Source organism: Vespula pensylvanica, chromosome 16 (assembly GCF_014466175.1).
Source record: "Vespula pensylvanica isolate Volc-1 chromosome 16, ASM1446617v1, whole genome shotgun sequence".
Classification (NCBI taxonomy): Eukaryota; Metazoa; Arthropoda; class Insecta; order Hymenoptera; family Vespidae; genus Vespula; species Vespula pensylvanica.
Window position 1 is genome coordinate 3,646,419 of NC_057700.1, and position 10,571 is coordinate 3,656,989.

Genomic DNA, 10,571 nt, shown 5'->3' on the forward strand with positions numbered 1-10,571 from the left:
CGTCAAACATTTTCTAAAAATGGACGCTCGAGACAAAAGAAGAAGAAGAAGAAAAAACGGAGAAATAAAGGAGAACAGACAGTAAAAGTACTTTTGACCGTGGTCCTGCGAAATGGCCACTTCCAAAAGATATTTCCTCGCGGTTGCCATTACTGGAGATTTTTTTCCTATTTTTCTTGTACTTTTTCCTGCACGACAGCGAGAAAGAAAACAGCGGATCGTTCTTTTCCTTTTGCTTAGTATATACTAGAGAGTTAGCCATCAGTTATGCCGTAGTATAGGTAACGTAGATAAACGGCTACTCGATTGAAAAAAGAAAAAGAAAGAGGAGGAAGAGGAAGTAAAGAGAAAAAAGAAAAAGAAGAAAAAAAAAGAAAAGAAAAAGGAAGGAAAGAAATAAAACAAAACAAAACAAAACAAAACCAAAAAAAAAGAAAAAGAATAAGAAGAAGAAGAGGAGGAGAGGGAGGAGGTTAAGGGGACCAAGTAATTCTCCTTATATACACGTAATATCTCTTCTCCGTATATAGCTTGCTATAGAACTGAAGAACATACGCGAGTCGGTGCAAAAGGTTACTGTTCTCCATTCTGGAGGATGAACTTAACTGCGTGCTGCAGTCAGAGCTTTCCTCTTCCTGAAACTCTCGTCCTTCCTCTTTTCGAGATGAATACCCCACCGGAGCACTTCAGCAGCAACCATCCTCCAAATCCCCTCCCATCCCTCTTTTCCATCCTCTATCATCCCTTTTTCATCCCTCTCACTCTTGACTCCTGCGACTGACCCCCATACCTAAACTCTCCTTCACCTACCTACCCTCCGGTTACATTGTACTACCGACGACTATTCTCAACCCGAATATTTACTAATGTCTCGTAAAAAGCGTAATAATTCTTGGTTGCTGTTCTCCTGTATTTCCGTATCTCTCTCTCTCTCTCTCTCTCTCTCTCTCTCTCTCTCTCTCTCTCTCTCTCCCTCTCTTTCTCTCTCTCTCTCTCTCTCTTATATATGTGTGTATATGTGTATGTATATATGTATGTATGTTTTCTGCACTACGATTATAATCTGATTATAATCCGACATAGGTTAATAAGTATCAATCAAGAACTCAATGCAGTTTTTGAATTTTTCTCTTAATTTCGAAATATCAAAAACGATAGTTCTGAATTATCGCCGTATCTCTTTTTCTCTATATTTTTCCTTTTTTTATATCACGCGTCCAACACTGTGATTTGGTTAAAATTTAAGATAAGTTAATAAGGATCGATCAATATCTCGATGCAGTTTTTGAATTTTTTTCTTAATTTCCAGATATCAAAGACGATGATTCTTGGAATCATTAAAATTGTTCGATATCTTAAATGAAAATAAGCTTGACCTGGTATTGGAATAACATTCTTAAATAATGCTCGATAAGAGAATATGATCCTTTGTATTTTAGTCTATTTGATAAATTTAATTCATTTTTAAGGAAAGATTGTTGTTATTCTTACTTTCTTGAAGCAAGAATTGTAATTTTTAGTAGTCTAAATTTTAAATACGTTGTTTCATTTAATCATAAATGTGAATGCCATTTTTCAAATGGACAAATCCTACGTAATCTTGTCTTTGATGTTCAGATCCTGGTCTTTGAATACTGTAGGAAATATAAGCGGCTTTCTATTGGACGCTGAAGATTTTCAGAATATATATATATATATATATATATATATATATATATATATATATATATATATATACCTTACTTATTCACTCTACATACGAATCAATTCAAATTTCTACAAAGACGAATTTAATTCTTCGTGATTAGCATTACAATTCGACGATTTGTATTACTCTAATTTTAATCTCTTCGTTAAAATTTTCATAAATTGTTTTGAGATGTCAGTATGGATACTCATATAATAATATTTTAATATCGTCAATCGAAAATAGAGTATATTAAATACTTACAAATTTTCGATTGAACCTAATTATATCTAATTTAATAAGAAAATATTTGATACATATTTTTAAAAATAACTCCCACCATATGATATCCTTTTGTACATCACACTTTGTTATATTATTAAAACTTCAAGGATCGCTGTTGTTTGTTTCAAACTTTAGAACAGAAAATTGTATGTAAATGAAAACTACTGGACAGCAGCTTTTAATAATATATGTCCTTTAGAAAATAATATTCAAAAATATCTTCTCTTTGAGAGAAATAATAATATAAAAAATATAATCACTCGGAACATGTAAATTTGTTTTTCAAGTCTCTTTATAAAAAGTATCAACATATATTAATAAAAAGTTAACTTATCTTTCTTAATTATATACATTTATTTCATAACAATCACCTAAACTATATATAAACATTTATATTTATCATTGCTATCACAATCTATATTTCATTAATTATAACGTCGAAGGAAATTTAATATAAATTTCAACAGATTTCTTTATACTTCTTCTTCATCATATTTCTCTATTCTTACATACGCATATATATATGTATATATTATAATTGGTATTTCATTAATTATATTGTTGTATAAAATCTATAAATAAATTTCAAAAAATGTTTTTATTAATTCTTATTATCGAAGAAACTTGTTACATGAATTTAAAAAAAAACTGCTCTATTCTTATATATATATATATATATATATATATATATATATATATATATTTATTATCTTATATATATATCTTATTTATATATATATATATACATCCGTCTAAAAAATTTCGTATTTCACGAAAAGGCTTAGCAAATGGAATGTCATCATCCATATCTCGTTCATCGGTAACGCGTCCTTGTCTTGAAATTCACCATCGTGGAAAGAGAAATTTTTGAAGAAATTCAGCAAGTTCCTTCTTGCAAGTTGAATTTCAAACGATAGAGATGATGTAACGTCGCTGTCGTGGTCGGTTACAAAAGACGCTCGTTTTCTTCCACTGGACGTTGAGCATCTACAAGAGAAGAAAGAAAGATAGAGATAGATAGATAGACAGATAGAGAAAAAGAGAGAGAGAGAGAGAGGAAGAGAGAGATGGAGAGGTAAAGAAAATATAACCGACATGTTGTAAGTTAAGCGAACTGTAGAAGGAACTTTTCGTAAGATACGAAAGGACAGGTATACTCCTTTTCGATGTTCGGAACAAATCCGAATAAATTTTGTCGACATTATGATTCGACAACAAGCAAGCACCAATTATAATTCTGCTTAATCTCTCGTAAAATATGTAAGAACAAACGTGTTCACCAACGCGTTCGTCGATGTGCTTCTATTACTCGAATTTTTAAAAATCGTTTTTTCTTTTTTTTATTTTTCTGTTATCATTAATATAAGATATAGTACATAGGATATAACGGTACGCTTAAATACATATTATTATCTTTCGTTATTCCTTTATCATTTACGTTCGTAAATTTATTATTTTGCGTGAGCAACTGATTAGTTAAATAATTTTTATTATATATATATATAGTATTATATTATTAAAAGAATTATAACGAATTAGTTTGTTTATAGAAAAATTGCGAGTATCAAATGACAGACAGTATTAAATCTTAAGATAGAATTTTTCAATATTAATCCCTTGTATTATAATCAATCATAATGATCCCGCAAATTCAAGGGATTTAACTTCCTTTTGAATTAATATCAAGGATACAAGAAACGTGATAATTTTTAATCAGAAATTATATATACATATACACATATACATATAAAGAAAAAAGAAAATATTCTTCAAATAAACGATATGTCGAATTCTTAACAATTTTCTAACAGTATATTTAATCGATTAACATTCCGTTTACGACAATTAAATCGTCCATTTAAATTTCATATCAATTTGCTAAGTTGTAGGATTACTGTTAGCAGACATGAATAGTACGATAATATATGTAAACTGTATTGACCGAGGAACGTTTAATCGATAAACGCGTTTATTATAAGTAGATCGCGGAGAGACAACTTGACAGTGGTCATCATTGATGGCAATATACTAATAGCCATGATAACGTTTGAAACGCGAGAGTCGCTTTGAACGATTGCACGAGCCGGCAATACGACCGAGGATAATGTCGATAGATTGCCAATTACGTGATTAATCAAGTTCGATTTAATCGTCTCGGAAATTTGCATAGGTGCAACGCCCCGTGAGACTCTCTCTCTCTCTCTCTCTCTCTCTCTCTCTCTCTCTTCTCACATGTATACATAGATATATATACATAGGCATATGCACAAGCACATATACATATATAGACATACCTACATAGATGTATATCCACAAAGTTTCTCCATCGAAGACGTTTCTCAGCATGTCGATCCTTTCCATTTGACATTTCCAAGTAATCAAAATATCTGAAATTGAATATAATTCGCGATAGAGTCGAAGAACGATTTTATAACACTGATGTATTATTCTACAATGGAAATTTTTCGTCGAAAATATTATATATGAAAATTTATGAATTCTAACGATTTAATAACTATGGTGTGCATATATATATATATATAAATATATAAATATATATATATATATATCTTGGTTAATATAACCTTTTACTAGGTAGATTACTTACTCTGACAACTCGCGGTTAATATATCACCTGCCGTGAACGTTAGTCGCTGTTACTAACAGAGATTTAAGAGGTACGGTAATGTTACCTAACGAGAATCAGGAGTAGGAGGAGACGTGTTTTGGTAGTAAGAGAAAGATGGAAAACCGAGGGTAGACGAAACGATGTAATTAGCACGTGTTAATAAGTGGCAAAATCATAATATTTGAAGACAAGTATCGTTATATGATATTCTTTTCTCTCTCTCTCTCTTTCTCTCTCTCTTTCTCTCTCTTTTGTTTTCTCTCGTTTTCTCTCTTTCAAAATCGTACAAATGTAGCAAATAATTAGTTTAACCACGCGATTTTTACGTTTAGAATTCGAGAATACCTTGACGAGAGGTTGAAAATTAATGAACTTCATTACCCGTTACGTTTAATTGACGCATTAATTATAAGAGAAACGAAGAAAGTCCCGGTGCGGAAGTCGTGAAAAAAATTAATTTGCTCGTCCCGAGCACTTTCCTGTTCCATCTCTCTCTCTCTCTCTCTCTCTCTCTCTCTCTTCTCTCGATCTATCTATCTATCTCATTTTCATTCATAAAAGTCAATGTAGGATTGTGTATTTCTTTCCGTCTCTCTCTTTTTTGAGAAATGAAAACTATTCAGGCCAATTTTCAACTTTACGAATAATGATTTAACGAGAATCTCGATAAAAAAAATACGATTGTCTCATCTCTCTCTTTCTCTCTCTCTTACATACACACACACATAAACACGTACGTAAAATTGACATAAATAATTTATAAAATCAAATGTAAAGTCGAATAGAAATTTTTACGAAAAATATACATATTCATAAAACAGAAAGGAAAATAGACAGAGAGAAAGATAGATAGAGAGAGAGAGAGAGAGAGAGAGAGAGAGAGAGAGAGAGAGAGAGAGAGAGAGAGAGAGAATACGTTGAACGTAGACAAAAATTCACTTCATTATTTCCACCAATGGAATTTGAAGTCTACGTTTATGTCACCGGTGCAATTTTTAAACGAGGTATTAGTCGATGGATGACGTTCCACCCGCATACGTTTTGTTATAACGTATAAACGCGAATACCAATTCCACGAGAACTCGTCCGCGGCATTTTACCCGGATAATTAGGGGAATGGCGAATCAACAATGGCAAATTAACGAGTTTGCCGGCGCTCGTTGAATCACATTCGGTCTCGTTGCCCTTTACCCATTCCGTCTTTTCGACGATTTTTGCTTCGTTTTCATGTATATACAAATATATATATATATATATATATATATATATATATATATGTATATGACATAGGTACCTTTATATACATAATGTATATTTCTTATTTTTATTTCATACATCGTTAACGGCAAATTATAAATCGATGATTGTACATGTGCACGTTCGCGTTTGAAATGTTACTGCAAAAATCACATATTTTCTTTCTCTCTTTCTCTCTCTCTCTCTCCCTCGTTCGTTTCGAATATTTCGCCATTAACGCGACTAATTAAAATTACATCGCGTTCAACGACGAAACGATGGAAAAAAAAATGGTGAAGGCAGAGAAGTTCCTTTTCCACGAGTCAAACGATTTATTCCCTTCTAGTTTTCCTTCTTTTCTTTTTTTTTTCACATAACCATGAGTTATCGAATATGCACAATTTTCAAATATTTATTCGATATTTTCCTTTTTGCGAATGGCAAAAGATAGATCGGTTTGAAGTATGCTCGATGGTTTTCGTGGATGGATTTGAAATCTCAAGGAAACGAGAATACCTCTCTTTGCTGGATCCTTTCTTAAGAAGTACGAAATCCCAGAACCATTTCGTCGATTCTTCTTTTCGATGCGTGACGAGCACGATTTTCACGTCAAGAAAGAGCTTTACCATGCATTTTACCGTGATTTTCCTGACACTTTTTTAACATACGAAAACGACGAATAGCAACCGTACGAATATTTTTCATATTCCCAAGTGCAAAGTTAAATCACCAAGAAAATAATATTAATGTTCTTTCCGTAGATGTATCTTTAATGAAATCAATCAATGACATTATTGAAGTTGACATTTAATCTATCAAACTATTCAATATTATTTTCGATATTATAATTTGCAAATAACAAAAAGAAGAAAAAGAAAAGAAGAAAAGAAACTTATGAAATAGAATGTCTTTCTATAATTTTTAACCCCTGTATAAAAAGTATTATTCATTAACAAGTCGATTTTAAGAATATCAAAACTTTTAATAGCCGCATTATTATCAAATATCTATTTAAATGATTTAATTGTATGAAATTATAAACAACAATTATTATCGAAACGTATAACACTTTGTAGAAAAAATTATTGAGTAATTATCTATTAACAATTGAAATTAACCGTGTCATTAATTAATTATATTAAATTAGATCAAATTACCTCTCTTTGACGTCAGTACACGATTTCCTCATACATATTTTATTATTCGGTATATGAATATATAAATATTTATAAATATGATAAGAGTATGGACTATATATATTTATATACATTATTTATATAAATAATATAGATATAACGAATAATTTTCTTCACGATTTGTGAACAAATAACAATTTTTCCTCTACAATTTTTTTACAGTCTTCTATAATATTCATTCCGAAATTATTTGCATAATAAAAGTATACGCCTTTCTATTTTTTTTTTTTTTTACACACATACATAGGCGTACATACATACACATACACATAAAATAAATATAATAAATTTTCACTATAATATCGTCCGACTTTGAATTTCTATTCAACTTACGTATCTAATGATTTACAATTAAAACGTCTCTTCTTTTTTTCTCCTTCTCTTTTTTTTCTCATTTTCCTTCCCTCTAAACGATCTTAGTTTAGCTATGGAAAATGGTCGCTTAGCCGAACGATGAAAATTTCCAGATGCTCGAAGATGAACAACCCTTTCTCTCCTCCTCTCCTCATTTTCCAGCCCTGTATACGTTATTACCATCGTCGCGCAGTCGCCCTTCTCGTTTTCTTCTCGTCCTTTCTCAAATGCATTCCAAGTTCTCGTTGCACCAAGTTTTTTTCCACTTTCCCTTCCTACCTACCCTCTCCCCTTTCCACCACATCCCCCATCAGCACCCACTCCCGTAGAAAAAGGCTGATGGTCCGTTTCCCATGAGAAACGAGCACTTTTTGTGACCACCGTTATCCGTTCGTCGGATTGCCCGCAATAAATTGAACAACGCCTTGCTTTTGGTGTGCCACCGATAAAAGAGAAAGAAAGAAAGAAAAAAAAAAAAAAGAAACAAAAAACAAAAAAGAAAAAAACAAGAAAAAGATTAAAACAAGAGAAAAAAAGAAAAAAGAGAGAACAGCAAGAAGAGAAATACAAAAAAGGAAAAGGAAAGATAGCAAAAAGAACAGGCGTGTCCGACGAAGGATTGGATGAAATAAAGATCCATCGATCCTTCTTCAACGATTTCGAAGGATTTTAATCGGGGAAGGAGGAAGGGAAATCGTTCGCTTAATAAAAACATTCCGTGGCATCGTTTATTTTTCTAAGAGCTTGGTAGAGATGCGAAAGCGAGGTAGATAGATAAATAGATAGATAGATAGATAAATAGAGAGAGAGAGAGAGAGAGAGAGAGAGAGAGAGAGAGAGAGAGGGAAGATCGTTTTTATCAACTTTCGTTTTTATCTTTCTTACTTCTCTCTCTTTCTCTTTCTTCACTTTCAACCCTCTTCCCCCTCCACTCTCTTTTACAACGACGAACTTTTCTCACGTTGTATACCCACGAGGTTTATCACACGCGCGCAAGCGCATTAATATCGCTTAGTAATATCCTTGATTAAAATTCTATCGTTCTATTGGGAAAAAAACCTTGTGGTCTTAGAGTGTAATCGAAAGATGTGATATTAACGGTGATCGGAAAGTGCCAATAGCGGTTTACGGGATAGATCGAAAGAGAAAAGGATTAATTTTCTTCGACAATAACTTCGATCTCTGGTACGTAATTACACCGCGGAACCTTCTCGATTCGCATCGTAGAAAATAACTTCTCTCGTTTGTCTGCCGAAGTTAAAGAGAGAGAGAGAGAGAGAAAGAGAAAGAGGTAGAAGAGGAGGGAACGAAAGGAAATTAATTCGATTCGGTCGGTTCCTTCAATTATCCTTTTCGCTCGTCCACAATTAGCAATTCGATGATCCGATCGGCCATGCGACAGAATGAAATTTCCAACGAATCGTTTCGAACTTAGTTGAAATGCTCCTTCCCACCATTTTCTTCCTTCTCTTTTCTCTTTTACCTTCTTTATTTTTCTTGTTTCTTTTCTCTTTTTCTTTTTTCGGAATTCTCGACTTTCTTCTTCTTGTTTTTTTTTTTTTTTCTTTCTATTCCTTTTTTCTTTGTATATATGTATGTAGGTATATGTATGTATCGTGAATCCACTCTCGATTATTTTTATAATCTTTATTAAGAGAAAATTCACAATTCTAGTTTTTCGAATGGAAATTTTTTAATTGAATCGTTGAATCGACGATGTATCCTGCGACACATACGTAGGTATCTTATAAAATTCAATCGCGGAAATAGAACGTTGAATTATATATTTCTCGGCATATCTTTTTTTCCTTCAATAATCTCGTTTATTATTATTACTGTTATTATTATTATTACTATTTATTAGTTTTATTAGAATTTATTATTTTATTAGTATTATTAGAATAATCTCGTTTTTATCCTTCGAGACATTTAACTTCTTTCGACCATATTATCGAAAAAGGACGACCAAGAAACATCTCTTTGCAGAAAAGAGTAATTGAATTGTTGTGTTAAATTCGATCGGAGAAATAGAACATTGAATTATGTATTATTTGTCTCATTCATTCGTAATTCACGTCGTAATCTCTTTTATTTATATTGAGCCTTGTACGATCCAAATTAACGATTCTAATTTAACAAAAAAAGAAAAGAAAGAAGAATAACAACGACCTCGTTGGATTATTAATTAACATAGACACATCCGAACAACCGGATATCGGTCAGAAATTGATAGTGAAAAAAGATTTAATAACATCTTCGATCTACCGTTCGAAAAATATACGATAATTCATATTGATTCTTATTATGATTTCAATTTCAATTTCCCTTAAAAAAAAAAAAAAAAAAGAAAAAAAAAGCAAAAAAGAGAGAGAGAGAGAGAGAGAGAGAGAGAGAGAGAAAATACCACCATTCGCGCACGATTATTAATTAACATATATATACTTTCAAACAATCGTATAGCGATGAGAATCGAGAAGAGAAGAAAAATAATGAAATAAATCATTTCGTAATAAACAATTTCGTTGGAAAGGAATACGACATTTACCCGAACGAAATCTACTCTAATTCGTTGGATGAAAATGGAACATTGATTTATGTATTCCTTGGGTCGTTTTGTTTCAGGAGAACATCCGGCAGCAATGCAGCATGGAAATTCAAGTAACAGCGGTGCTGCCACGAGGACACTAGCATTGCTGCTCTTGCTTCTGCACGCCGGATCCTTCGCGAGGTGACTGGTCGATTGCGAGGACGTTCTGTAAACGCGCCAACATCGATCGTCTCTCCATCCCTCTTTTCTGATAGAGGGACAGAGTGTGGAGTAAAAGAGAAGAAGGAGACTGTAAAAGGGGGAAGAGAGAGAGAGAGAGAGAGAGAGAAAGGAGAGAGAGAGAGAGAGAGAGAAAGATAGAGAGATAGAGAAAGAGAGAGAAGGAAGAAAGTATCTATCGCTAGGAGAAGATGGAGAAGGTGGTGGATATGGTGGTGAAGGTAGAGGAGGAGGAGGAGGAGGAGGAGGAGGATAGGGAGAATGAAGCACATCGAGCGTAACGAGCTTGTTGCATCGACGGAAACCCCATGCATCACCCTCGATCTTCTTCCTTCCCGATAACTCCGCGCCGATAACTTTGCACACGAGTACGATGTAGCACCGTGTGTGTATGGGTCTGTTCGTGTGAGTGTGTAT

The 10,571-nt window shown here is 32.8% G+C and overlaps 1 protein-coding gene across 4 annotated transcripts in view; it reads left to right on the forward strand.

Annotated features, from left to right (window-relative positions):
* Positions 1-10,261, forward strand: part of LOC122634823 (hemicentin-1-like) — a 127,254-nt gene extending 116,993 nt beyond the window's left edge. For all 4 annotated transcript variants that reach the window (XM_043824163.1, XM_043824160.1, XM_043824161.1 and 1 more), the window contains exon 7: positions 10,010-10,261. In XM_043824163.1, coding sequence (XP_043680098.1) covers positions 10,010-10,049 — 40 coding nt within the window. In that variant the 3' untranslated portion in view covers positions 10,050-10,261. The remainder of the gene's footprint in view (positions 1-10,009) is intronic.
* Positions 10,262-10,571: the final 310 nt, after the last annotated feature.